Source organism: Delphinus delphis, chromosome 6 (genome assembly GCF_949987515.2).
Source record: "Delphinus delphis chromosome 6, mDelDel1.2, whole genome shotgun sequence".
Taxonomy (NCBI): domain Eukaryota; kingdom Metazoa; phylum Chordata; class Mammalia; order Artiodactyla; family Delphinidae; genus Delphinus; species Delphinus delphis.
In genome coordinates, this window is record NC_082688.1 from 33748995 (window position 1) to 33776877 (window position 27883).

Consider the following 27883-nt stretch of genomic DNA (forward strand, 5'->3'; position numbering starts at 1 on the left):
GACCCAAAATGTTAAGATTTTATTTACAAAGCTTCTTTGTTGTACAGAAAGTAAAAATGCTGTTACAATCTCAGTGTAACTGGCAGCCACGGACCGTTGACTCACCAATCATAGCTATCCACACTACAGCAAGAGTCTTACACGAAAACCTAACAATGCTTACAATTTTGTTGGGGTGAAGTCCCCAAGCTTGGTGGTGGATTTCCAAGAGGGACTAAATGGAGGAAGGCGGAATGTCACAGGAACTATTCTTTGGCTCTTTGGGTGGGTGGGTGTCCTGGGGTTTGTATCACAGCTACTTTTTTTTTTTTTTTTTAAACAGCTACCAAATCCATGTGAGCAGTCCAACCAATACTGAACAGTTCTTTTTTTGCAGGTTATTTGGGGTCTTAATCATCTTCTCCTTCATCATCTGTTTCTCTCTTCCTCTTTTCACCTTTCCCGCTTTCTTCCTCTTCTGTACAATAATAAAAATTCATTTTGAGACAACTGGAAAGGCATTTACTTTGCCTAATTATTGCTAACAGAGGTAACAACAATGCATTTTTTAAGGGTTGGGAGATAAAAAATGATGTAAGCTTGATCAAATCAACAGGTTGTTAATTAAGAAGTTTTAATTCTAAGAAGCATAAACAGTAGCCACGGAACCAAGAAGGGTAAAATGCACAGCAGCACCTCAAATCACAGCAAAGTTAACTCAGTTTTCTCAAGTTAAGTTGCTGTCTAACCAAATGTTTATTTTTCTTACACTTGTTGGTCACCAAAATCAGACATTAGCAGTTATTAAAATAAATAGCAAGGACTCTGGAGCTCCTTAAGCCTATTTCCTCATTTGTAAAATGGGGACAATGGCACTGACTCCATAGGGTTATTCTGAGGATTAAATGAAATAGCACAAGTATTTAGCCTAGAACATGGCAAGACTCAAACTGTTGCAAGTTTACATTAACTAAAAAGAGATTTCTCAGACTCCTTAAGTATTTGAGACACAGAGACCTACACGTTGTTCTGTCTTTTCAACTAGTAAAAACTCACTGCTACTTTAATGAAATTAGCTAAATCTGCACTAAATTGTGTTCCAAAAAGCTCCCTGAAGGCAGAGACCAGGTCCTAATCATTGCTGTATCCAAAGTAATTTTAGTCCTGTGACTTGCACAGAGAGAAGATGCTGCTGAGAAAGTATGAACCAACAGAAAGCACAGCAACCAACCCAGTACTCTGAAACTTACACAAGCGTTAGAATCTACTTTCTAATAAATAAACAGATGTTTCACTGGTTTTGGTTGTGGTGGGGAAAGGAATAACACCAATAAAAACTAGAAAGGTGCTATTTATCTACCCTGCAAAGATTACAATCCAATTAAGATTTTTTTTTAATGAAAAAATTCCAAACACAGAAATCTCATGCTTAACAGTAACACAAACGATGGGGTCTAAAAACACATGTGGGGACTGAGGCCGGGGCCGCCCATCCTCATACAGGCACTACTAACTGCTGTAGAGCAGGTGGGTGAACCAGTACACACACACTAATGGGGCTTTACAAGTGCTTCTGAAGACCACCAGGGCCAAAGGCATTTTATTTTCTTCTCAGTAATTTCAAATTCTAAATTAACAGACATTTCCCTTGATCTTTAACTGAGAGGGACCAAAGTGCATGCAGTAACCCACCTTCATCCTCATCCTCATCTTCATCCTCATCGTCTTCATCTTCATCAACTTCTCCATCATGTCCAAATTCTTCTTCCTAAAGAATGGTAAATAGCATATCATTATTAGATTAATTCTGCCAAGTTAAGAAGTACGAAGAGAAACAAGAACTGTCAATTAAATTTAACAGTTCATTCAAAGAGAAAACTGTAATGTTACTTTTATCTACTTTAATATAGTGAGAACTGCTGGATTTTCTTAAATTAATGAGCTTAATTAAAAATTTTCTTTAAAAATTGCTTTTCAGAAGTAAGCATTAATTAAAGACATCTTTAATTAGTATACAACTTACGATGGGTAACTCCAGAAATAATTTTAAAAACTTCAAAGCATGTTTGGACAAAGACTTCCATATTCCCTTTCCTATAAAAAGCTTCTTTCAGAAACTTAATTTCATTAGACACCTCTGAGATTATACAAATGCTCAGCCTTACGTTTGTACTACAAAAGAACATTTTTTTTTTTTTTTGATGATGTCTAATTTTCTTGGCCTGTATTCACAAGTCCCCTTTAGGGTCAAAGTCACTCCTTTCTCCTATCCTTCTATGGTATTCAGCTCCTCAGAGATAACTGTTATTACTGCCTGTCCCATAAATTAGACTACCTGCCTCTTTCAGAGCAGGACCACATTTTTCTTCAACTTTTCATCCTCAACTCTTTAACACAGCAGGTACATAATGCATTTACTGCATTAAGCTGGATATACAAGAAGTTCAGACTTGGTAAACATACCCTTCACTTCAGTACAACAAAGGGGAGGACATCCCATCAGTTCTCAATGTTTCCAGTTTCCTCACCGTACTGAATGAATACTCAACTTGCTGCTGCCTCCCAAAGTTAAAGGGTCAAAACTTACTCTGCAGAGCCAAGCACTGCCTAGTTAGCATTCAGTAAGTATTCTATTTAGTATTTACTAAAAGGGGGACAAGAGCTAAATTAATCAGATTGCCATTAGTCTATTTACAAGCATACTAATTTCTTCAGAAGACTTTTCTTTTTTAAACAATCCACTTTTATTTCAATTACAAATGGGAAGCAGGGCAGCAAGAGGTGCACTGACCTCCCCACTGACTTCATCTTCATCCTCCTCCCCTTCTACATCTTCGTCTTCATCTTCATCCTCTTCATCATCAAACTCTTCTTCCTCACCATCCTCATCCTCCTCCTTGTCCTCATCTTCTCCTTCTGAAAACCGTCCAAAAGGAATACATCAAATACCCTGTGTGTCTCACAAGGTACACCTACTCAGGTGGTGGGGAGCTTTGGGTTGGTCCACAGGACAAATGCTGGGCCACACCAATGTCAGGGAAAACCACGAACCACAGTCACCTCCTTTCTTGCAAGTTGCTGAGGCTCAGTCCCTTTGACCTGAGCCCCATAAAATCCAGAGGCCAGGAGTCCTGGCGGACCAAGTGTACACTACAACACTTACCGATGAAATGATACAATGCCTAGGATTTGCTTCAAAATAAGGAAGGGGAGAAGTGGGTGGGAGTGTGTGTGTCTATAAAATAATATCAGGCGTGAACAGACCACAGCTGAAACTCAGTAATGGGAACATGAAAGTTAAAGTTAGTTTTACTGTTATTTCTACCTTTGTCTATGTCTGAAATTCTCCATAGTAAAAAGTCACACACACACACACAAAAAAAACAAAAAAGACCCACCAACCTCCTCTGGGGTAAGGGTACCAGCACAAACCAGCTGTGCAAATCAGGAACCTGGGAAACACCCATAATAACCCCATAATGGGGATGGGGGTGGGGGCAGTGGTGGTAGCCAGGCAGGCTGAAAGGCACCTGTGTCCTGTGTTTCTACTCCATTTGGTGCAGGCCTCTCATCAACTAGTTCTTACCTCTCCAGGTCCTGGAGCTCGCTGTGCTCTCTCCTGCCTCCGGACCCCACATGCTCTTCCCTTTCTTTTCTGTGTGGCTAACACTGGCTCAACCTTTGAGTCTCAGTTAAACATCACTTCCTCAGGCCAACTTGCCAGACCCCCAGTCTCAGCTCCTATGCTCTCACACACCTGGTGCTTCTCCATTACCACACACTTTGCTCACTTGTGATTAGTTATTTAGTTACGATTACGTAACATTTCTCTTCTTAGTAGACAGTAAGCTCCAAGGGACAGGAACCGTGTTTGTTTTTTCTTAAAACTATTTTTAGTCTAGTTTTTAGATAGTTTTAAAAGCCTGGCACATAGGAAATTCTCAAATACTTGTTGCCTGACTGATGTTGCTCTCAAGAACTGCCTTCCACTCTCCAAGGAATTTTCTTTACAGGCTCCTGCACATGGGTGGCTGCTCAACCCATTTAAGGTGGACTTAAATATGGACAACCAGACTGGTTTTTAAGAAAAACTGAGAACAAGCAATGAAGGGACTAAGTGATGTAAACATTTGGAACAAGATGAAACATCCTATTCAGCGTCCACTTTACCATCTAACATCCCATCTCTTTTTGCCTTGTCTCAAACCTGCTGCAAAACAAAACTGTAAAATGCTTCCAGAGTACTACCCCACTAACTGCAACCAAGGTGCCTGATGATGTTCTCCACTTTTCTTAACCATTTCTGTCTTATAAACTTTCATCTTTAAAGATATTTAAAATAATACTTTAAATACAGTAATGCTGCAAATTCTAGCAACATCAGGAATTCTCGGAGAATAAGTTTTCTTCATGCTGATTGATGTGATCACTCATAGCTCTGCTTCCTCTAAGCCACTCAGGTGAGAAACCTTTTATCCTAAGAGTGACTCAGAGTAAACAAGTCACTGTGCAAGGAAAGCACAAGCTAATCGGGAGGGATAGTTTGGGTAGAAAATATACAAAGATTCTTAAAGATAACAGGATGGGGCTTCCCTGGTGGCGCAGTGGTTGGGAGTCTGCCTGCTGATGCAGGGGATACGGGTTCATGCCCGGGTCTGGGAGGATCCCACATGCTGCGAAGCGCCTGGGCCCGTGAGCCATGGCCGCTGAGCCTGTGCATCTGGAGCCTGTGCTCCGCAACGGGAGAGGCCACAACAGTGAGAGGCCCGCGTACCGCAAAAAAAAAAAAAAAAAAAGATAACAGGATGTAAAAAACCTTGATCAAATGTCAAAAATAGGGGCTTCCCTGGTGGCGCAGTGGTTAAGAATCTGCCTGCCAACACAGGGCACAAGGGTTCAAGGCCTGGTCCGGGAAGATCCCACATGCCGCGGAGCAGCTGAGCCTGCGTGCCTAGAGCCCGTGCTCCGCAACGAGGGAGGCCAATGCGAGGCCCGCGCAATGCGAGGCCCGCGCTCCACGGCGAAGAGTGGCCCCCACTCGCCTCAACTAGAGAGAGCCCACGTGCAGCAACGAAGACCCAATGCAGCCAAAAATAAATAAATTTATATATTAAAAAAAAGTCAAAAATAAAAAGTATATTCTAATTCCATGTTATAGCTAGAAATTATTTCCTTTATTAATGAAAAATGGAATCCAACACATAGTGCTTTCAAATCATTACCTTTTAAAACTCTATAGTCATATATCAAAGCAGGAAAGATATTTATATTTGAATGTAAAAAACATGTACCAAGTGCTAGGCCCTGTGAATAAAGAGATAAGAAGATAATCACAGGGACTGCCCTGGTGGTCCAGTGGTTAAGAACCCGCCTTCCAATGTGGGGGACGAGGGTTCGATCCCTGATCGGGGAACTAAGATCCCACGCGACGCGGGACAACTAAGCCACAGCTAGAGAGCTGGCATGCCACAATGAAAGATCCTGCGTGCCGCAACTAAGACCTGATGCGGCTAAATAAATTAATTAAAAAAAAAAGAAGGTAATCATAGCATAGTTGGAAGGGACAAGAATAGCAGAGTGACAAGTGCTACGAAAGAGGTAAGCGAGGCGATGCTCTGGCACATACAAGGACCTAGGTCTCCAGCATCATAAAATGCTTCCTGGAAGTGCTGACAAAGCTGAGTTGGTAAGGATAAGCTGGCATTAGCCAAGAAAGGGAAACAGCTAGGAGAAAGGCAGGAGACCTGAGGCAATGGTCCTTTTAGTAAACCATAAACCACAAGTACTTCAAAAAATGGACTGAAGCAGTCTATGATCTCTAGGCTCCAAATTCAAGACTAATTAGCTAACAAACCATTTTCTATTTTGATCATTTGAAGACTTCAATGCCCTAAGAGTTTCAAATTTAACAGAACGCCTACATGCATGGATATAAATTATTTTTCTCAATAGCAAGAGCATTCAGTGGCCTAATCAGGACCTTTGGAAAGCAGAAATTAAGTTCACTGCACGTTGCTTTGTGCCCACTCACCTTCATCGTCCTCTTCTTCATCCACACCATCCACCTCGGCATCTGAGTCAGGGGCTTCACGATCCTCTCGGTCATAGCCATCCAGGTAGGTCAGCTGGGGAAGGAGCTTGAAGACACTCTCTCGGTAGTCATTCAGGTTCGTAACCTCACAGTTAAACAGATCCAGGCTTTTCAGACATTCCAACTTTTTCTGAGGAAAAGGATCAAGAAACATACCTACTAAACCAAAGGAACATAAGCAACAAAACCCATCTCCTAAAGAGGTAAAATTCTAGGCTCTGAATTCAATTAGCTGCTACCTACTCAGCCTTGTACATAGGAAAACATTTCAAGTCCTTTGCAACCTTTATATTAGGTCACTAGATTTTTAATTAGTCCTTCCCTTCTACCTCTATCCTCTCAGAGAACTGTTTTCTTTTGGCAGTATGAACAGTCTTAAGAAATATGAATTTGAAATATTTATTAAAACTGGACCTTTTTACAGTATGAGACAAAACAGAGACTTCAACAAATTTGGTTCAAAACTAGGTTTTAATGTTTGAGTAATCAAATGACCAATAAGAACTTGCTGGGTTATCAAGCAGTCAGTCTTCAGTGCTCTGGGGTGGTAGAATAGGAAGGGAAAAAAATTTTTCAATGAAATCAATCAACATCAAGATCCTTGACGTTTCTACTTGGGGACACAGATGGGAAACACTTGAGAACAGAACCTAGTAAAGCACAAAGTGTGGTGATGCAGATATTTTCTGGGAAGACAGGAGTCAGTGCAAGCTGGGGGAAAAGAAGGGGGACTCAGAGTTGAAACTTCACAAGTAGAGAAACTTTACACTCTTTTCTTCTTTTTTAATTTTGGGGGAAAAGATTGCCACTATTACCAGAACTTTCTGAAGTAAAATTCTTCTGATTTTACCATACCTTGAAGTTTTGTTGTAATACCTTTGTTTGAAACCTCCGTTTCATCTATCTAAAACAGTTAAGATCTAAAAACTTGGCCCAAGAAGTTTTCTGAGCAGCCAAAGCGAATAGGAAAATGTCCACGTATTCTACTCAGATCTTCATTTGTTATTACATCAGTGTACTAGTATTTCAATACCAGGTCTATTAAGTTTTGATTAAGGGTGAATTAAGAGATTGGGAGGGCAGAGTTAGTATTACAGGCAAGTAAGGAGACAGCAACAGAAAGTGACAATAGACCCTCATGGGGAGCAGAAGAGGGGGCAAACCGATAAACAGTAAACACAAAATGTGAAGTACTGTGAGGCCTGGTGCCTTTTAAAATAGGGGCTTGGGGGGCATATGGATATACGGCTTCATAAATTTAACTTTTAATGGTTCTGAGTCAAGAGAAAAGTTTGCCATTCTCTAAAAAATTACTGAGAGGATCTCTGTATGAAGCAAGTTGTAAAAAAATAAACGTTGATGTTTAAAGACTTCGATGCTTTATTGGGAAATCTATTTCAACATTCACAAGGACCTGGGAAGAAACAAAGATGGAACAAAACCTTGTCTGCAGGACTTGAGGTATCTGTGTAGTTCTTGGGAGTTACAAAATCATTTGAAAATCTGTGCTCTAAAGCAGGCCTTGGCAAATGACAGCTGGCTGGCCCACTCCGGCCTGCCTCCCGTAGTTGTAAACCAAGTTTTACTGGAACACAGCCACACTCACTTGTTTATGTATTATGTATGGCTTCTTTTATGCTACAATGGCAAAGTGGAGTAGTTGTGACAGAGACTGCATGGCCTACAAAGCCTAGAAGATCTATTATCTGGTCCTTTAGAGGAAGGGGTTGATGATCCCTGCACTCACAAATCTTCGTCTTCCTGATCAAAGAGGTTCCCACACTGGTTTTATTCTCACTGAACAGCCCTTGGGAACATGGAGCCAAGCATGGAACACAGAACAGTGTTACAGCAACAGACAAATGTACTCCTCAAAACACCAAGGTACAGTGATCCAAGAGTTTTGTGGATCCAATAATGTGCTTATGTAAGTCAGTACACTGAGGTCTTAAGAAAGCTGTCCCCAGCCCTTCTGATCATAGGGAGAACTGCTTTTCTGTCATGTAGCTTTCAGATTAGGTTCCCTACTGGACAGCCCCTGACCCCCAGAAGCCCAGGTATGACTTCTTGACAAAGAGGAAAAAAAATGCTGAAATACCACCCCAGACAACTGTAGAACTCTTTTCTCTTCACAGAAGGGTTGACTCTATACCAGCTAAGATAGAACCATGAATATATTTAGGCAGCTTTCCCAGAGGCTCAGTATAAATTCTTCACTCAAAGGAATGAGCCATTTACTGTTCAACATTATTTCCTAGGAATGGATGTGCAAAAATACATACAACTCCAGATCTTTAATGCTCAAAAGTGCCCCAAGCCCGTTTTCTAATTCTATCAACTAGCCTAGTACACAGGGCCTCCAAGGCTTTCCTGTTTCTGCAACTCTGAATCTGTGACATTTTTTGCTACTTCTTCAGAAAGGACCCATTATGAATAATTCGGACATGCCAAACAGTATGCTAGAAAACAAAGTGAAAGCAAATAACAAAATCCCCAATAACTGTAGGACTCTAGAATTGTTTAAAGCAGTAAAATTGTGCTTTAAGGCCCAAAATACACTACACACAGATTATTCAGGATCCCAATGTAATGTGTAAATACTGCTTAAAAAACAAAAAAAAAACCCCACAACTCTACCATTTCAGAAATTTGGCCTAAAACTAATAGGCTAGCCATAATAAACATTAAACATTTTATTAACAATAATTTTGCTTGCCTTCTTAGAATTTAGAAGGGCTTTGGGGGATGGTTTGGATGGCCCAGGTCTCTTAAAAAAGGTGTCCAAGGAAGTTTGAATTGATGCCTTCTTTGTCTCTCGATTAATGTCCCTGTAGTAAGCAGAGGCATTCACAATCATTGCATTGACTGTAAGAACTGGGCTCAACGTAGACGGAGTTCAAAATGTATGTGGTTGATGAGGATGAGGATGGTGTTTTCCCCACTGAAGAATACTTTCAGAAGTCAAAATGGACCCAACATTTCCCCCCTTCACCTTCTCCTACAGTTTTATTTATCCTGAAGTTATAACGTCAGGAGACCCACCTAGCGCCCCCAGGAATCTGAATAGAAAGTTCAGGAGAATGGCAGCTCAGCCTTTCCCAGACAGCCTTGGGTGTGTGGCACTGTGTCTCTGTCAACTCCCTAGCCAAGTGTGTGACTCTGGACAAGGGATTCAGCCTCTCCTAAGCCTCAGCTTCCTCATGTGTAAAATGAGGGCCATGCTATTTCTATCCATTTTATAGAAATGTTGAGGATTACTAATGGGATAACATACATAAAGCAACCACTACAGTGTATGGTACATAGCAGATCCTCCAAAAATGGTAAATATTATAATGATTATTTTTCTCATACTTCATTGCCCCAGGGGATTGAGACTTTCATAGCCACCAAAGGGCCCTAATAAATCACTGACCAGGTCAGGAACAACTCCCACACAATGTCTGCTTCTGCTCTGCCTCTGAATGCTAGGACACTGACAAAAGCTTCTGATGAAACATCAAAGAAGACTAAGGCTGCTAGGAGAATTAGGCAATGGCCAGTGATTTAGCATGGAAAGGTACTGCCTGGTGCTCTGTTCTAGAGAGAAGGGGTTCCTGTGCTTACAATGACCCTAAATTGATAGCCTGTCATTAACACAAACAATAAAGGCTTAGAGTGCCCCATGGGACTGGGAGACCATCAGCACTTAATTTAGTGCTCCTTTTGGAACTCCCAGCTTAGGTCAATTGGGGTATGGGATAAATTTATAGGTTAAAAAGAGAAGAACAGGTCCCAAGGGCAGTGGAAAGAAGGATGGACTTGGATTTGAATCCCTACTCGCCATTTATTCTGCAGCTGCTGAGTAATTAAACTTGGTTTCCTCATTTCTAAAAGGAGGACATTCCCTCTTCTTTGCATTACATGAGGATACATGGGCAAATGTTAACATCCTTGAATAAAGCAAACTGCAATAAATGTTTGCTTAAACATTGGAAATGGGTATTGATTTGGAGGAAAACAGAACTAGTGAAAAAGTAGGGAGCCCAAGTATCTGAGTGAACTGGTAACAGAAAAAAGGGGACAAAATTCATGGAGCAAAGGTGAACAACAGGCTCGCAACATTTACGAGAAATGAGCTAAATGTGGTCTACTTAATGAAACATAAAAACAAAGGGACTCGGTAAACAGTGACTAAATCTATATTGGAACAGACTCTCAATTACTATTAGGAGGGAAAAGACCCTATAGTTTTAGCAGGAAATCCTCTTTATTAAGAGTCATAATTTAACTCTATCTTCTCTTGAAATATCAACAGCACATTCTGTACAAATGATATGAAGTGCAAATATTTTAATATATTGTGATATCAGAAAAGATAGAGATAGCAGAAGGATGCCTTATCCTCTTGGGTTCTGCTGTGCTGGATCCTGAAAGACAGCTCCTATCTGCTGTATAGCCCCTCTCCCAATTAATGTTTGCAAGTTAAGTCAGATGGAAATACTGACTTTATGTACAACAGAAAAAAAAAAAAAAAAAACCCAGAAAGCTGCCACAAACTTCTTTGGGTGATATGAAACAAGTTTGAGTTCATTAGCCTTATTAAAATAGAATTCTACTTCTATGAATAGAATGTCATATTTAGGGGAAAAAAGTCGTTTAACAATCTTGAATTGTTGAATGGAATAGGAATTTCCAGGTGGCAGCCAAAGAGAACAGGCTGTGGGGCTACCCCTACCCTGCATTAATCCCTGCCTCCAGAAGCTCTTTTCTGGTCACTACAAGTTCCACTAGACTGGACCCCCATTAACACAGCTTCCCAACTTACAAAGCAAAGTAAGTGCATTACCTTATTTTATTCTCAGAACTCCTAAGTGAGGTAAGTTAGGCAGGGATTATTATCCTTCCTGCTTCATAAATGAGGAAACTGAGGCCCAGAGAGAAGAAGCAATTTGCCCAAGGTCACACAGCAAGTCTATAACCCAACTGGCATTTAACTTTCCATAGCTTATCCCAGTATGTAAGACTGAGGAGAATCTGGGGGTTCCCATGCAAAACTTTAGGCAACAGTGGTCCAGCTACAACACAAGATCATGAATTAGAAGACCTAAAACTCAGTGGAGCTGCCCTTGGCCTGTTCCATCTACAGATCAGATATGTCACCCAATATAAACAGCCTTTTCTGTAAAAGTATAATATAGAACAGTCTGGCCAGTCTGGGGAAACAATTTTAAGATAAATGTTTAAGGCTATAGTTAATATATGACATTTAAAAAGGACAAAAAAGAAAAGAATTCCCCTTTGAAGGAAGCTACCACAATAATAAGGGAGGGAGAGCAAAGTCACAGGAACACGTATAACTAAAGAGGCCCTGATTCTTTAAAACTGGACTCTTTCTATAAGAAGTACTATAAAAAACCACCATTTTCTCAGTCAATTATTATTTCCAATTATTTCCCTCACAATAAAGAAATATGAAAATGAAAATGACCAATAAGTCCTGGTTTTCAAATTCTTGATTACTTACCAAAGGTTCCAGGGTGCTGATATCTTTCAGTTTATTTCCACTTAAGTTTAGATGTGTAAGATTTGGAAGTTTTTCTGCTAACATATCCAGACCTCCAAAGATTCTATTGTCACTGAGCTCAAGCTGTTAAGAGAAAATGCACACAGCACACAAATACACACAGAGAAACACATATCATTGGAGTGTTATAAATAATGAATACAGTTCTCAAACACCAAGATCAAATGATCTCTATTTTTTATTAGGGCAGGTGTGTTCATTTTGTTTGATTAAACCCAAATAAGTAGTTTGCAGATCCCAGGAACACTTCTGGGAAGGAGAGACATGTAAGGATTAGAAGAGTTGTATTTTCTTAACCAGCTGCTAATCATAACAGTTTGCTGGCCCCTAACATCAGCAAATACATTTTCTAACCTAAAAAGTGGGTCAAAGCAAATGAGAATTCTTTGAGAAGTTGTAATACTCTATACCTGCCAGGAAGGGTAAATGGTCTGTGCATTCTAAGCAGCTATTCTGTGTGCCAAGCAAAGCTCACAATGCCCACTTGAAACCTAATCTGGTTCTGTTCAGTGTTGGCTCGCCATGGAGTTCTACATCTGGAAGCCACCAGGGGATGTTGCTCTGAAGGCTACAGTAATGGTACAAGCCCTTAAAGAAGCTCCATGACTTTGGAAAAAGGGACTGGGGCAACGGCTTCGAAAGGGCTGACGAAACCAACTCCCCAGAGGACACTTCTTACACAAACCTGGCACTAGCCTTTTTAAGAACCCACTCTAATTTCTTAGCTGCAGGTCAAGTAGCACAGCAAGTGGTATGCCAATGAAGGAACGAGCCTTCACCAAGGAATATTGGACTCTTAGAGTGAAAGAAATTGGAGCCTGGAAAAATAAGATGGTTGAGAGCATCTAATTCAAACTCTTCATTTTGCAGATGAAGAAAACTAAAGCCAGACAGCTAGTTTCAATTCTCTTTTAACTGCCAACAACAATGGTAACTGTATCTAACCCTTACACAGTACTTCAGGCACTGTTCAAAGCACTAGAAATCCATGAACTCATTTGATCTCACAATCACCCTATGGGGTAGGTAGAATTATTACCCCCATTTACAGATGACAAAAATGAACTATGAAGAGACGATATAAGTGCCCATAGATCACACAGCTGTTACATCGGTGAACCTATGATTTGAAGCCAGGCAGGCTAGCTTCAATGTGCTCCCCGCTATGCTATGTACCTAGAACAGCATGACAACTTATGCAATTTAGTCTGGCATGCAATGAAATGAAGGACATGATGCAGAATAGAGGAACTTTTAAAAATTTAAATATTCGTTGAAAGAATGAGTTTAAAAAACAGTAAGTCTGCTGCTTTGGTGTTATTAAGCATTTCGGAAGAGAAAAATGCAACATTTCAATACATTTTTTTCCTTCTGATGGGACAGTCCAGTAAAATATCTAAAATTTCTCTTGGTTGGTTAGAATATCGACACATGTAGTATTCACATCCTTTCAACATGAGTATCTTAGGAAGCAGAGATAACAAGGCAATCTGCCAAAGCATTTAGTGGCATATTTATTTTGAAATGAAATCAGTGTAAATTTAGGAAACCTGCGACATTTATACACCAAAATTTCTTTCAGAACCTGTTTCTTCTTAAAAAAAAAAAAAAAACAATCTGTGCTCTAGGGTAGGAAGAAAATCAGCTGTGAGAACACGCAATGTGCCTTTAAGTTTGGTTTACAGATATCTCTATTCCTCCCTCTCTGACCCTACAAGGTAAGTGATTAATAGGACTTCAGAAGGATTTGATACACTGATACACTGACTTTCTGAATAAGTGTGATAGTACACAGACCATGGTAATTCAGGAAAATGTACCAGGATGCTAGAAAAGCAGAACAGAACACAAAACACAGTAGGGACCTGCTAGCATCAAGTTTATGTAGATACAGGCTAAAAAGCCATCAGTTTTTTATAGGCTTATCAGAGCTTCCAATGTCACAATAAACTATGCAAACATAAAAGGATTACACTTGAACCTCTAAAGGAAATGACTGTCAGAAAAAAGAAAAAAAATTTACAAATTTAAACATAACAGAATTCTTTCTGACAGGAGGGTTGCCCTGAAACTTATGAGGACTTCCTGAGCATTTATTACCTAAAAAAGGCAAATAAATAAAAAGCACTTCTGGATTTTAATTCACGTACTTAACCAAAAAACAAGTCCCTCTCAGAATTCAAGCAAGCAAGTTACAGGAACAGCCTACTTGTCCTTTGCCTCAATTTGATTTGTTTTCTATGTGTATCTTTTTTAGATGAAGGTTCAACTTAAACTCCCTAATAAAGAGATTAGGTAAACAGTGGAGAATTCTGCAACACTGCCATGACCACAAACATTTTCGTATGTAATGGAAAAGATACTGGATTAGCAAACAGGAAGATATGGGTTCTAGCTTTGGTTCCAGTACTAACCACTTCTGTGGGTGGCTTTAGGCAAATTACTGTACCTTTCTGTATTTTCTGGGTCTACTGCTGTGCCTGTAAAACAAGGCTAGAAGATCTAAGTTTCTTCCAGTTCTGACATTCTGGGGCTTTGTGACAGGGCAATGTGCAAGGACATGAAAAAAACATTTTTCTTGAGGTTTTTTTGTTTGTTGTTTTTTTTGGGGGGGGTTGTTAGGGGGGATAGCGATTGGTTTATAATTAGACCAATAAAGCCCTAACAATGGGCCGTCAACTAGGATAGGGAAGTACAGCAGTTTTGTTAAAATGAACTCTTGCAGTCAATCACAACACATTTTAAACTTTCTAGTCATTAAGAATTACATAATGGGTTTGAAATAACATAGACTACACATTTGAAAGGTCTATACTTCAATTCTCCCTTAACATAAAACACGGAGAATGGGAGGCACCTGTGGTTCTTAAACCAGAGCATACTAAGAACAATGAGTTAACATCATAGCAACAGATTCATAACAAGTAATAAATTACTCACAAAGTAATTATTCTTCATAACTACTATTTATTCAGCACCCAACATGTATTATTTCCAAACATCACAGCAATTCTGCAAGGTCAGGTGGTATTACAAGTTTACAGATGAGGAAACTGAGTCTTAGAGAAATTAAGTAACCTGAGGAAGATTTACCCATCAGGGAAACGTTAGAGCTGGAATTCAATCCCAGATCTGCCCAGTTCCAAAGGCCATATGCTTTCTGCTACACTAAACGCTTCCTTACAGATAGAATCATGTATTTTTCCCTTCCGCAGGATGGTTCTCTCTTCTACTGTTAAAGAAAAAGCACTTACCTTTTTCAATTTAGGTAGTTTGGGGAGATTTGAAACTGAAATCAAGCCTACATTTATTAAACTGAGGAACTCTAAGTTCACAAATTCAGCTGTTAGGCCCTCAATTTTCCCATCATTTGATTTGCAATTGTCCAGGACAAGTTCTCGAACCTGTGGGTGACAAAGTGGGGAAGAAAAGCTTTAAAAAACATGCAGAAAACAATGCAAAAACTCCAATCATAAATACCCACCAAACCACCCACATATAGTGGCAGCCTCAACTTAGACCTAGGTCACAGTTATAAATAAATGAAAAATGATTAAGCCTTTAGTAACAATATTCTAATAGATATCAAGGGTGGAATGTCACACCATGATACAAATAAAGATTTAAACCCTTTATTTTCCAGAGACAGAAACTACAGTTCTTACAAGGTAAGTGAAGAAATGATACCCCCCTTATTCCTTTTCCCAAGTCTCTTCTGCAAGGGGCAGCTTTAACTACAAATGTGGAGTGAAGATACCCCACCACAACCCCTGCAACCTCTTTAGGCTGAGTCCACAACCCCTACAACCCCTTTAGGCCGAGTCTTCCTCAAGGCCCAGGAGACTGACACAAGGAAAAGAGGAAAGCTTCACTTTTCCCATCAAGGTCACTAAGAGATTGTGGCTACAGGTTTCTGGACTATACATTTCTACTTTTGGTCTTATTAATCTTTACTAAGATTATTCTAACACTAGGAAAAGATCAAGATGCAAGAGGCCTTAATTCAAAACAAAGATCATTTTGTGTTACATGTAAGAAAGTATTTCTAGGGGAGAGAACTGTTAGATATTAGGTTCCTTTTTCAGGCAACAAAATCTCCTTATTTGGAGGTCCTGAAATTCAGAATTCAAATCCATCCAAAGGTATCACATCTGAAGACTGTGAATACTGATTATTTAATAAAGTCTACTGTGTGAATATCTACCGTGATAATCCCTACTGCCATTCTTGCTCTGTGGTTGACTCTGAAACTTGCAAGTTTTAAACACATTTTGATAAATTTACACTGATGCAAATTAGTTTTAACTGCCAAAGGCATTCTTGCAGTGAATCTAACACATTTAATAGCATTAATCAAGCATGTATGAAGAGATGCTGATAGTTCTAAAATGAAAATAGGGGCTAGTAGTATCTTTATTCTCTCATACAAAATCCAAGGATACTACTCTAGCAATTGCTAACATTTATGGAGAATTTACTCATTTTTCTTTGTACCACCATACCCTTCCCTCAGTTACAGAGAAGGAAACTGATTTAGAGTCTGTGACACCCACAACACCACAACTTCTTGCTCGCTTCTTCACTACTTCTCACTACTCTACTTCCTCTTCAGAAGCCTTGCTTTCAGGATGCATACAGGCCCATTATATCTTTTGTTTCTTTCTTCCCTTCCTTCCACTTTTCTCTAGCTACCTCGGACATTCTTTCCTCTTCTGATGAAAATTAGCATATCTGAAAACTTAAGGTAGACTGAGGAGAGCTGGGCTCCAGAGACAGATGCTTAGGGTTGAATTCTGGCTTTGCCACTCACAACCTGTGTGACCTTAGGCAAGTCACTTAACCTATCTGTGCCTCAGTTTCCTCATCTGTGAAGTAGAACTGTTATAGAAAGTAGTGCTTGGGGCATAGTGAATACTGGGAAAGGCTGCAGGAGAATGACAAAGACCTTTGCTATTTACTTTATTCCTATCTGTACTAAGTTTTCTACAAGCATGTATTTCTTCTGTATTAAAAAAAAAAAAGTAGGACTTCCCTTGGTTGCACAGTGGTTGGGAATCCGCCTGCCGACGCAGGGGACACGGGTTCGATCCCTGGTCCGGGAAGATCCCACATGCCACGGAGCAATTAAGCCCATGCACCACAACTACTGAGCCTGTGCTCTAAAGCCTGTGAGCCACAACTACTGAGCCTGCGTGCCACAACTACTGAAGCCCATGCACCTAGAGCCCGTGCCCCGCAACCAAAGAAGCCACCACAATGGTAAGCCCACACACTGCAACAAAGAGTAGCCCCCATTGCCGCAACTAGAGAAAGCCCAGGCGCTGCAACAAAGACCCAACACAGCCAAAAATAAATAAATAAAAAATAAATACATTTATTAAAAAGAGTAAAACCAGCAAATCATTTTTTTTTTTAAAAAAAGGTCAACTGTAATCCCCCACCAACCTAAGTAGTATACTGCACTACAAATAAATGTTTCTATTTGATTTGGGGGGTTTTCTATGACTATATCTGACAGAGAATCCAAAAACGTTATACAGAATGACACCAATATGCCAAAAGCCAAGTAAGGAGGAATTTAGATAGCCATTTTGCCTCCCAGCCCACGGGTGTACTTCTTGGACATTTCTCTCAACTGGTAAAATTCTGCTTTAACTAGAGTCATCAAAGAGTTAGAACAAGTCTGCTGAACCAAATAGCCGAATAGGAATCAAGGAGAAATTGGGAGGGAAAAAAAGATGTTAAAGTGGTCCAAATCTGCAAAATCTAACTGCTGAGTATGAAAGATGATGGAGATGAATTGAGGTTCTGGTTTAAAGAAATGGGAACTACGTAGCTGGATGGAAATAGGAAGGAACAGCTTTGGGGATGGGGTCGGGGTAGGGGGGGAGCAGGTATATAATGAATACCACAAATAATACCAAGTTTAAAGTTCTCATGAGAAGTCCAGGTGAAAGCATCCCCAGGCAGCTGGACATGAGGGTCTGGAGTTCATGGGAGTTCTAGTTTTAAATTCTGATTTGGAAGCCATCAGGGTAGAGACAGCAGTGAAAAGATGGAATTCCTAGGAAGAGAACCAAGGATGGAACCTGGGGGATCCTGCAAAGGTGACTTGAGAAGAATCAGTAGTACCCAAAGGTGAAGCATTAGTTTCAAACACCCAGAAAGGTTTATGAAATAAGGCATAAGAAGTTACTGGGGCGGGGGGGGGGAAAGGATTGAAAAAAAATTGGATAACAATACAACTGTCCATCAACAAAGGACTCACTTCCAGGATACAGTGTATGATGAAAAAGGCACAAAATGTATAAAATGTTTTCATTTATGTCACATATCACACATTCACTTTCTTATATTCTTCTCAGGGAGAGAAAGTGACTGGCTGGGGGACTTTTCCATAACCTTATTTAACATTTCTATGATGAGATTAATCTATTAAAAAAAATAAAGGTTAAAAAAAAGGTCACTCCTAGGGACTTCGCTGGTGGTCCAGTGACTAAGGCTCCACGCTCCCGATGCAGGGAGCCCAGGTTCCATCCCTGGTCAGGGAACTAGATCCCCCATGACACAACTAAGACCTAGCGGGGTCAAATAAAGAAATAAATATTAAAAATAAAATAATTTTTTAAAAAGGTCACTGCTAGCCTTGAAATTTCATCAAGCTTCATGATGGCAGGGTCATGTCTATTTTAGTTACCACCATACCTCAGTATGAGAAGGAGCCTTCACAACTGTCAAATGCAGAAAAAGTGGCATTGGGGTTTGTGTCCGGATTGTAGGGGAATGAGCAGATGATGAAACAGAGGAAACCTGGGTATGAAGAGAACCTACTTTCTGATCTTAAGCATAATCACATTAATGCTACTTAAAGCATATTGCTGTTTGTCACTTAATACTTTGGGGTTTTTTTTTCAGTCTTTGTATATTTTAAACACAGCAAGATGAAACAATATTACTTAGCATATTTTAACAATTATAAATATTTTTTAATGGCTAAAGAAATTAAAGTGTATGGATGCACCATAAATTACAATCCTCCCTATTGAACATGTTTCCAAGTTTATTATATATAATGCCATGCTATCTTTTTATGTGAAATTTCTTTTGTAATAAGGATTGTTTCCTCACAATCTATTGCTAGGTGAAAAGAAATATAAACGTTAGAGTCTCTGAGTTTTGAGTTCTTTATTTAAAACGGCAACCAATCCCTCTTAACACTTTTTTGGTGACCTTTCTTGACATATGGAAATTCTAGGTATTTGCATATAGTTATCTTTTTCTTGAGGATACTGTTTTTACCCTAAGTGAGGAAAAAACCAAACACCTCAAAAGAAATGACAAAAAAGCAGACAAGCCATAAAAATATAAATCATCAGTAAACAAAAAAATCATTCAACAACAACAAATTATAAAAGATACATATTTAAAAATGAGATGTTATTCTACTCTTATTGAGGATGGCGCAGCTCTTTCATGGAGAAGAGATGGCTAGGATGGGTACAGGTGCAGGTAAGTTTGTAAGTGGGAGAGTGAGAAGTCAGGGAACGCACACCTGAGACCTTTAATTTTCTCCTTGAGTAGGAGGCAACAGAATGTATTGGGGTGAGTACAGGGAAGGGCTGGGCTGTATGGCTCAGCAGTGAAATCATGTCCCTAGACTTTTCCAGGAAGACTAAGCACGTAGTAAAGAAATGGGCTAACCCCAGAACAAAGTTCCAGAGGCACAGTAAGAAGATGAGCCACAAACAAGCACAGAGCAGAGTGAGAAATTACTGCAGAAAGCAGAGACCAAAGGAGGGTCCACTTAGGGCTGTGCCCAAGGATGACAGGTCTGGAAAGCCTGCCATAAGCAGCATTCTAGCCAGTCTAAAGTTCTAAACAGGACCCTGGTGAAAAGGTGTCTGCTCTCAGGCATTGTGTCAGCAGCACTTGAGATAACTAAGCCTCCCCTCTCCCCCAATTCCTTCTTGAGGGTGAAGGGATCCAGACTGCCTTACAAAGGAAGGTACATGGGGTGGGGGACATACAATGCCATGGCATCCCAATCTAGACCCAGAATAAATGGGAGGCTCTAATCAAGAAAAAGCAGCCCTAGTTTTTCCTCCTTATGTCCCAAATCCTCCCAGGAGGGAAGGTTGGGCAGGCACTTGTACATTTGTGGGCACAATTCAGGGAGCTATTTGATCCAAGGCAGAGTTACCAGGCTTTCTGATTGAAGAAAGATGACTTAACTTTGGGGGCCAAATTCACTCTTCTTCATTCCTCATCTTCCAACTAAACTAGTTTTTTCTCAAACGTTAATTTAAGGTAAACACTTAAGAGCTCAAGACAAAAATCCAAACTGTTTCCTATTCAACTTTTGTTTTTGATAGTTATCAGCAAAGCTGATACTCTAGTTTTTCAATGCAAATTTTGAAATATATTGCAACCAAGTTACAGGGATTGGGGCTAGGAGCCCCATAGGAGATCAAGGAATTTTCCTTTCATCCTCTCCAACTTGCTCTCATTTCCTACTTCCCTAGCTACTCTTTTTAAATTTATTTATTTTTGGCTGCTCTGGGTCTTCATTGCTGCACGCGGGCTTTCTCTAGTTGTGGTGAGCAGAGGCTACTCTGTTGCGGTGCGCGGGCTTCTCATTGAAGTGGCTTCTCTTGTTGCGGAGCAGGGCTCTAGGCACATGGGCTTCAGCAGTTGTGGCACGTGGGCTCTAGAGCTTAGGCTCAATAGTTGTGGCACATGGGCTTAGCTGCTCTGTGGCATGTGGGGTCTTCCTGGACCAGGGCTCGAACCTGTGTCTCCTGCATTGGCAGGCAATTCTTAACCACTGCGCCACCAGGGAAGCCCCCCTAGCTACTCTTTAAAAAAAAAGAAAATAAATTTTCCATAACTGGTTGAGTGACCTTCCCCAATCATCAATTATAATTGTTATAAGAGGGGAAAAGAAGATACAGAGGATTAAAAATCATTGAGTTATCAATTTTTTTGTTAGAAAATACATGATTATTATAGTAAGCGAAATATGTGGAAATATGTCCAAAAATGTAGAAAGTAACTCTTTCTGAGTTAACCAGTCTTCAAACCTTCCACCCTACTATTATTTTAAAATAATGTTTGCAAAATGACAGTAGAATAGAACATTAGCAGTTCTCAAATGTGTTTGGATGGCAGAACTGTTGGTATGAAGGAAGGAAACACTCATACCCTACTGGTGGGGAGAACCATTCTAGAAAGCAATTTGACAGAGATTCACATTACAAAATGTTCATTTCAATACTACTTAAAACAGTAAAAAACCTTCTAACCACCTAATGGGGATGGTTAAATTATGGCCTATGCAGGGCTTCCCTGGTGGCACAGTGGTTGAGAGTCCGCCTGCTAATGCAGGGGACACGGGTTTGTGCCTCGGTCCGGGAAGATCTCACATGCCGGTCCGGGAAGATCTCACATGCCGTGGAGCGGCTGGGCCCGTGAGCCATGGCCGCTGAGCCTGCGCGTCCGGCGCCTGTGCTCTGCAATGGGAGAGGCCACAACAGTGAGAGGCCCGAGTACCGCAAAAAAAAAAAAAAAAAAAATTATGACCTATGCAGACGTTAACAATGAGGCTGTAAAATAATAAACTGTGCCAGAGAAAGATAAAGATGTTTACTATATTTTAACAAGATATTATATGTATTAATAGCATGATCTGAGTTTAGAAAAAAACATTCTCGTGGACTATACACCAGAATGTCTAGATGGTAGGATGGGTGTGTATGAGATTTCTGAGTTTTTAAATTTTTCCTTATCTATATCTACTATTTTTTTTAGCTTATCTGTATCAAATTTTTCTTCAATGAAGACTGTATTCCTTATACAAGGAAAAGAACCCAATTAGCTGCTATGCAACCAATTAGAATATTCCACGGAGCTCAAAATCACATCACAACAGACAAAACAATAAATGCCAAAAGTTGGGGGAAAGGTTCTTCTCACGTTGCCTTTTTTTCCCTTTTTTTTTTTTTTAAGGCTGTACCATGCGGCATGTGGGATCTTAGTTCCCCAGTCAGGGATCAAACCCGTGCCCCATGCATTGGGGCAGTGAAGTGTTAACCACTGGAACGCCAGGGGAAGTCCCCTCACGTTATTTATTTTTAAAAGTAATTTTTTTTAGTAAATTGGGACTAAGGAAAAACTACTCTTATTTGTGGGATATGAAATGTCTCAGTCTAGCATACAGCCCACCAGTGTTCCACAGGGGCATTGATTGTAAACCACAGGAACTGCATGACTTTCTAACTTTGAACACAAGACTGGAACAGAGCTAACATCAAGGCTAGATACCCCTAGATTCATAGTTAATGAGGTGCTCGTATCAGTGGCATGTTTGGCATAATAGAAAGATCAGGGCCTCACATAAAGAATACATATTTTCTCAAATTCTGGAATATATCTAAATTACAAATTTAGATATAGATAATATCTATATCTCGCTACTGCATGTCTCTTCTCACATCTGACAACACCACCAATTTCTGTGGTATACATGGTATGTTCTAGTACTATACAATTTCCTCTCAGTGAAATAACTGACAACACCAATAATGTTTTGTATAAAGTATTTCCTATCCTTGCCTATATTTAAAAACAGTGATCACTGTTCTTTTTGAAGATTATTTTAAAATGCCATCTTAAGCCATTTTTTCCACTATGAGAACAAACCTCTGATATAAAGAGGTGCTTTAGACTAAGAAAAAACTTAATTATTATAGTTCTTTATAAGTCACCCCCTTAGGGAAATGAGCATACCGGTTTATAACAGGTGAAATGGAACCTATTATCTTGGTCTGTCTCATGTACTTTGGCTAAAGAACACAAGAAGTAAAGTGTTACCAGGGTCTTCTTCAAACCCCCAAATAAAATAAAAACAAAAAAGCCACACTCACAATAAAAGTCCATCTGGGGATTTCCCTGGTGGTTCAGTGGTTAAGAATCCACCTGCCAATGTAGAGGACACGGGTTCGAGCCCTGGTCCAGGAAGATCCCACATGGCGCGGAGCAACTAAGCCCGTGCACCACAACTACTGAGCCCGTGTGCCACAACTACTGAAGGCCGTGTGCCTAGAGCCCGTGCTCCACAACAAGAGAAGCCACCGCAATGAGAAGCCCGCGCACCGCAACGAAGAGTAGCCCTCGCTCGCTGCAACTAGAGAAAGCCCGCGTGCAGCAACGAAAACCCAACACAGCCAAAAATAAATAAATTTATTAAAAAAAATTCCATTGAAGAAAAAAAAGCCCATCTGGTCTTTAAACAAAAACACTGATGATCAAGCCTCCACTTACCCTCCTCAAACAGTCTTAAAGCTCGCTTGATGACATCAAGGTCAACCAAGGAACACACTGTGCTGTGCATTTAAGAGCCTCCTGTCATTATACCAATACATTCAATAAAGACAGGGTTCTTCTTCTTTCCCCAAATAACAAGAGTCTGCAGGATTCCAGAGGTCAAGGCTACTCTTTAACAGTTGGCTCCACAACATATGGAGCCATGTGACTAGCTGACTTAGAATCATCTTGGAACTTCTCACTTACCTTAAAGATGATGCTTTTGTGCAAAACATTTTTAAACTCTTATTTTAAAATTTCCTACAGCTTCCCCTCACCCCCCAAAGCCTTCAGTTTAAGGTCAAAGCTTTCCCCTCTTAAGAACCTAACTCCTACTCAGTCTCCCTGTAAGAGTTCCTAGGGGAGCCATTCTTTTTTTTTTTTTTTTTTTTTTGCGGTACGCAGGCCTCTCACTGTTGTGGCCTCTCCCGTTGAGGAGCACAGGCTCCGGACGCGCAGGCTCAGCGGCCATGGCTCACGGGCCCAGCCACTCTGCGGCATGTCGGATCCTCCTGGACCGGGGCACGAACCCACGTCCCCCGCATCGGCAGGTGGACCCTCAACCACTGCGCCACCAGGGAAGCCCAAGGTGAGCCATTCTTTACCCCACAATCCTGGCTGGCTCCCACGACACTCTCCCAAGGCCCCCTTGCACAGTGCAACGGCACCACCAGGTTCTGAGGCTTCAGGACGGAAGGGGCTGCTCTCTGCGTTGTTCACACTGCTTTTCCAGGCCCTGCCATACTGTTGGTACTCAAATATTTATTTAATAAAACCAGTGGATTATGGACTTCTCTGGTGGCAGTGTGGTTAGAAATTCGCCTGCCAATGCAGGGGACACAGGTGTGAGCCCAGGTCTGGGAAGATCCCACATGCCGCGGAGCAACTAAGCCCACGCGCCACAACTACTGAGCCAGCGAGCCACAACTGCTGAAGCCTGCATGCCTAGAGCCTGTGCTCCACAACGGGAAAGGCCACCACAGCTAGAGGCCTGCACACCGCAACAAAGAGTAGACCCCCCACCCCCGCAAGTAGAGAAAACCCGCGTGCAGCAAGGAAGACCCAACACAGCCAAAAATAAATTAATTTTTTAAAAAGTCAAGGGCTTCCCTGGTGGCGCAGTGGTTGAAAATCTGCCAGCCAAAGCAGGGGACATGGTTTCGAGCCCTGGTCTGGGAAAATCCCACATGCCACGGAGCAACTAGGCCCATGAGCCACAACTACTGAGCCTGCGTGTCTGGAGCCTGTGCTCCACAACAAGAGAGGCCGCGATAGTGAGAGGCCCGCGCACCGTGATGAAGAGTGGCCCCCGCTTGCCGCAACTAGAGAAAGCCCTCGCACAGAAACGAAGACCCAACACAGCCAAAAATAAATAAATAAATTAAAAAAAAAGTCAAGATATATATTTTTAAAAAGGTCATATATTAAAAAACAAAAACCAGTGGATTACAGTAGGAGAGTGCAGCCCAATACAGTAGCCACTAGTCACCTGTGGCTTTTGAGTTCCTGATATGTGAATACTGCAACTGACAAACTGACCTTTCAGTATAAGTTAAATAGCCTCACGACTCTAGCCTGTTTTGGGCAAAAGGGCAAGGCTTAAGCTGATTTCTTGAAAAATTAACGGTTGCACATATATATGTTCTTAAAAAGCAATATATTAGTTATTTCATATAAGAACAAATTCCACATACAACTAGCCCAGCTGTACTTCCCAGAAGGAGCAACAGTGCTCTTAGCTGAGTATTTTAAGAGTACTTTATGCACCCTCAAAGAACTCAAATTCCAGATTTTAAGGCACTTTGAAGACCCATGTGTACTTTTCTTTTGGAAAATTTGGCTAAATCTAATTCCTCCACATTCTCCTCATTTGGAACTACGCAGTAATAATTCAGACGTCTTAAATTAACAACTCCTCAAAATGAGATCACAACTCTACAAGGTTTACAGTATGAAGAAGCTTAACGGTTCAATATACTAGCACGTGGCCGACACAAAATGTCTGACTGATGGACCGAAGGGACCACTGAGGTCAAACCTCAACCTTAAAAACCCAGAGCACCGAGTCGAGACGCCCACCCCCCGAGGTCCTCAGGGACAAACGGGGAGGCTACGAGGTGCAGCGACCCGGCACCTCATTTGTGAAGACCTCAGGAATTCAAAACCTCATGCACACAAGGGAAAGCCGGTTGACGAATTCCCACAAGTTGGCAACTTGTTACCCACAGCTCCCTGACTGCACGAAACGCGCCCATCGCCAGCATCGGCTGCCCCAGGGCCAAAAGACGCCACTCACCCGAAGAAGGGGTCTGGCAGAGGCACGGCCTCCCCGCGCGGGGGCCAGGAAACATGGCCCCGCGCCCGGCCACGGGAAGGCGCTCTAGTTCGCGGGGAGGGCCAGGGGAGAAAAGAAAGCCGATTCGTAAACGTCCACCCGCCGCTCACGCAGCCGCGGCGGGCGAGTGCCGGCCTGGGTCGGCGGCCCTGGAGCACGTGCGAGGACAGAGGCCGCCCGGCCCGCGAGCCCAGCCGAGGCCCGCCCGTGCCCCCGACGCTCGACCAGGGCGGAGGCGGTCGCCTGGCGTTGCCCTTTTAAGAAGGGGGGAGGGAGACGGCAGCGTGCCCAAGAGATGAGTCGGCGGCGGCCGCAGCGCGCGGCTCCAGCCAGAGCGAGCCAAGCCCTGGCGAGGCGGGCACCATACAAGCCGCAGGCTCGGCCCGGGGAGCGGCGGCCCACAGCCACCGCCGGTGCGGACGGGCAGGGCCCGGCTGGCCGAGCCAGCAGGCCGGCTCACGCGGCGGAGGGAGACGAGAGCTCGCCAACATGGCGCTGTGTCGGCCTGTGGCGCGCCCCGGCTGACGCGAGGAGCCGCCGCCGCCCGCCCACACCGAGGGGCCAGCCTCTCAGGCAGGGGCCCCAGGGCTCCGCTGCGGCGGCACAGGGGAAGGGAGAAGCCGCCTACGCCACACCGGCGGCCCCGGGCTGAGCAAGGCCCGCCCTGGGAGGCCGGGACTGGGGAAGGCCCGGGGGGCAAAAAGGGAGCGAGAGAAATGCCGGAGAAAGTTTTATTTTTAGGCTTGAAAAATGGCGGGAACCGCATCCTTTTTTCAAACTTGGCCTGGGGAGGGGCGGCGGTTGCGCCACCGACGCCGCCCGAGCTCGCCCCTCCCCCGCTCCGCGCGCGCCAAGCCATGCCCGCTCAAGCCCCCCAGCGCCCGAGGGGACCTCCTGTCCCCCTCAGAGGCCAAGAGCCCCCTATTCGCCCCTCGGCCCCTGCCCTAGCCGGGCCGGCGCCAACCGCGAGGCCTGGCCGGAGGAGCCCCCCCACCCCGCCCAAGCCCCTTCCCCGGCCGGCCCGGGGCGCGCGGAGCACGGCCTGGCCCGCAATGGGCCCAGCCCCGGCTGGCCGCGCGGCTCCTCGGCAGGCCGGGCCTCCGCCCGGCCGCGCGTCCCGGGAGGCTGCAAACATGGCTCCCAGCGTTACACAACCCCCTCCTCCCTCCCTTGCCGCCGGCCACACGCACACGCGCTCCTCCGGGAAAGGACCCCGGCGGGTGAGGAGCTCAAAGTTTGCTTTCCCCACCCCACCGCCTTCCCCGGACGGCCGCGGGGGCCCGTGGGCGCCAAAGAGTTAATCCCCGCGCGCTCGCTCCCCCCTCCGCGCTCGCCCGCCTTCCCAGTCCGAGCCCGCGAGCTGCGCTCTTCCCCGCGCCGGGCCGGCGAACCCGCGGTCGGGGCCCCGCAGGTGGCCACCATTACATGCAAGTCATCGGGGGAGAGGGCGCCCGAAGGGGGCTCTGCTTACAGCTGCCGGGGTCCGGTTCCTCAGCTCCAGGTGGATCCTCCTCTTCATGTCCATGTTTCTCTCTTCCCCCCTCTCCAAACTTAACTTTCCGCGGCGGTGGCGGAGGGGGGAGAGGCGTCCCAGCCTGCGCAGCGAGGGCCGTCAGAAGGGGTCTGCTAGTAGCAGAGGCCGGCGGCGCGGTCCCGGGCGGTGGGCGGCGTGCGGGCAGGCGAGCGGAGCCCCCGGAGCCAAGTTACTCACGGGAGCGGAGAGAAACCATGGAGGGAAAAGGGGGCTGGAGCGCAGCGCTGTTCTCACTACCGCCGCCCCCGGCCGCGGCCCCGCACTGCGCTTAAACCGGCGACGCGTCGCGGGTGGCTGCTCGGCTCGACTCGGCCCCGCGCGGCGCCGCTCGGCTCGGCGGCCGCGGTGCACCAAGGACGGGGCGGGGAGAGGCGCGGCGGGAGAGGCGGAGGCTGGGGGGAAAAAGCGCAGCCGGGTGGACGGGAGTGACTTACTCCCGCCCTCAGATCGCACGTGGGGGTGGCTGATGTAAGACCCGCCTCGGGAGCTTCCCCGCCCACAGCTAAGCTGAGACCCCGGGGTCCCTCCTCGACGCGCCCGGAGACGGGTCTCCAGACCGCGCTTGGACGTTTGCCGGGAGGGCTGAGGGGGGACTTTACAGCCTGGCTGAGGGGGTACCTACGGCCAAGTCCTTCCGCGGAGGCTCGGCCTGGCCCTCCCGACACCCGCGAAGGCGGGAGACTTGTAGAGAGCGCGGGACGAGGGCTTTCGGGTTCACCTCCCGCTCCTCCGCACCGTGTGGGGCCAACAGCCCGAGCCCCGCGTCCCCTTGACCGTGTGGGGCTGGAAGTGCTGCGAGGATCCTCGTCGGGGGCAGAATCGCGGCGGGCCCGCGTTCTACCGCGTGGCACCGGGCGGAGTCGGCCTTCGTGGCCGGCGGGGACACGGCAACCCCGGCCGCTTGCCCAAGCCACAGGGGAGCCGAGCATCCCCAAGTCCGGGAGAATCTCCCTGGGTTTTCTAACATTTAAATATAGGCTAGCGAAGGCAGCAATTAGCATCTCTAATGGGGCCTCG

At 43.8% G+C, this 27883-nt stretch overlaps 1 protein-coding gene across 2 annotated transcripts; it reads right to left on the reverse strand.

Moving 5' to 3' along the window:
• Nucleotides 1-27198, reverse strand: ANP32B (acidic nuclear phosphoprotein 32 family member B). Of its 2 annotated transcripts, XM_060014454.1 has the most exons (7): nucleotides 26804-27198; nucleotides 14891-15040; nucleotides 11577-11699; nucleotides 6011-6200; nucleotides 2771-2895; nucleotides 1672-1747; nucleotides 1-457 (listed from the first exon to the last, which is right to left on the reverse strand). In XM_060014454.1, the coding sequence occupies exons 1-7, from the start codon at nucleotides 26855-26857 to the stop codon at nucleotides 390-392; spliced, it is 786 nt and encodes a 261-aa protein (XP_059870437.1). In that variant the 5' UTR covers nucleotides 26858-27198; the 3' UTR covers nucleotides 1-389. The 2 variants fall into 2 exon arrangements, 1 of the variants encoding a protein (XP_059870437.1); XR_009519848.1 differs by lacking the exons at nucleotides 1-457; nucleotides 1672-1747; nucleotides 2771-2895; ... (1 more) ...; nucleotides 11577-11699; nucleotides 26804-27198 and adding an exon at nucleotides 25294-26326 and having other exon boundaries at nucleotides 14904-15040.
• Nucleotides 27199-27883: the final 685 nt, after the last annotated feature.

What these genes read in the sequence shown, in the direction of transcription:
- ANP32B (XM_060014454.1), bottom strand. Translation starts at nt 26,857, where the DNA reads ATGGACATGAAGAGGAGGATCCACCTGGAGCTGAGGAACCGGACCCCG. An exon ending in TCAGCACCCTGGAACCTTTG is followed by an intron (nt 6,201 to 11,576) that starts GTAAGTAATCAA and finishes CCTTTTCCTCAG; the next exon opens with AAAAAGTTGGAATGTCTGAA. An exon ending in TGAAGAAGAGGACGATGAAG is followed by an intron (nt 2,896 to 6,010) that starts GTGAGTGGGCAC and finishes GACGGTTTTCAG; the next exon opens with AAGGAGAAGATGAGGACAAG.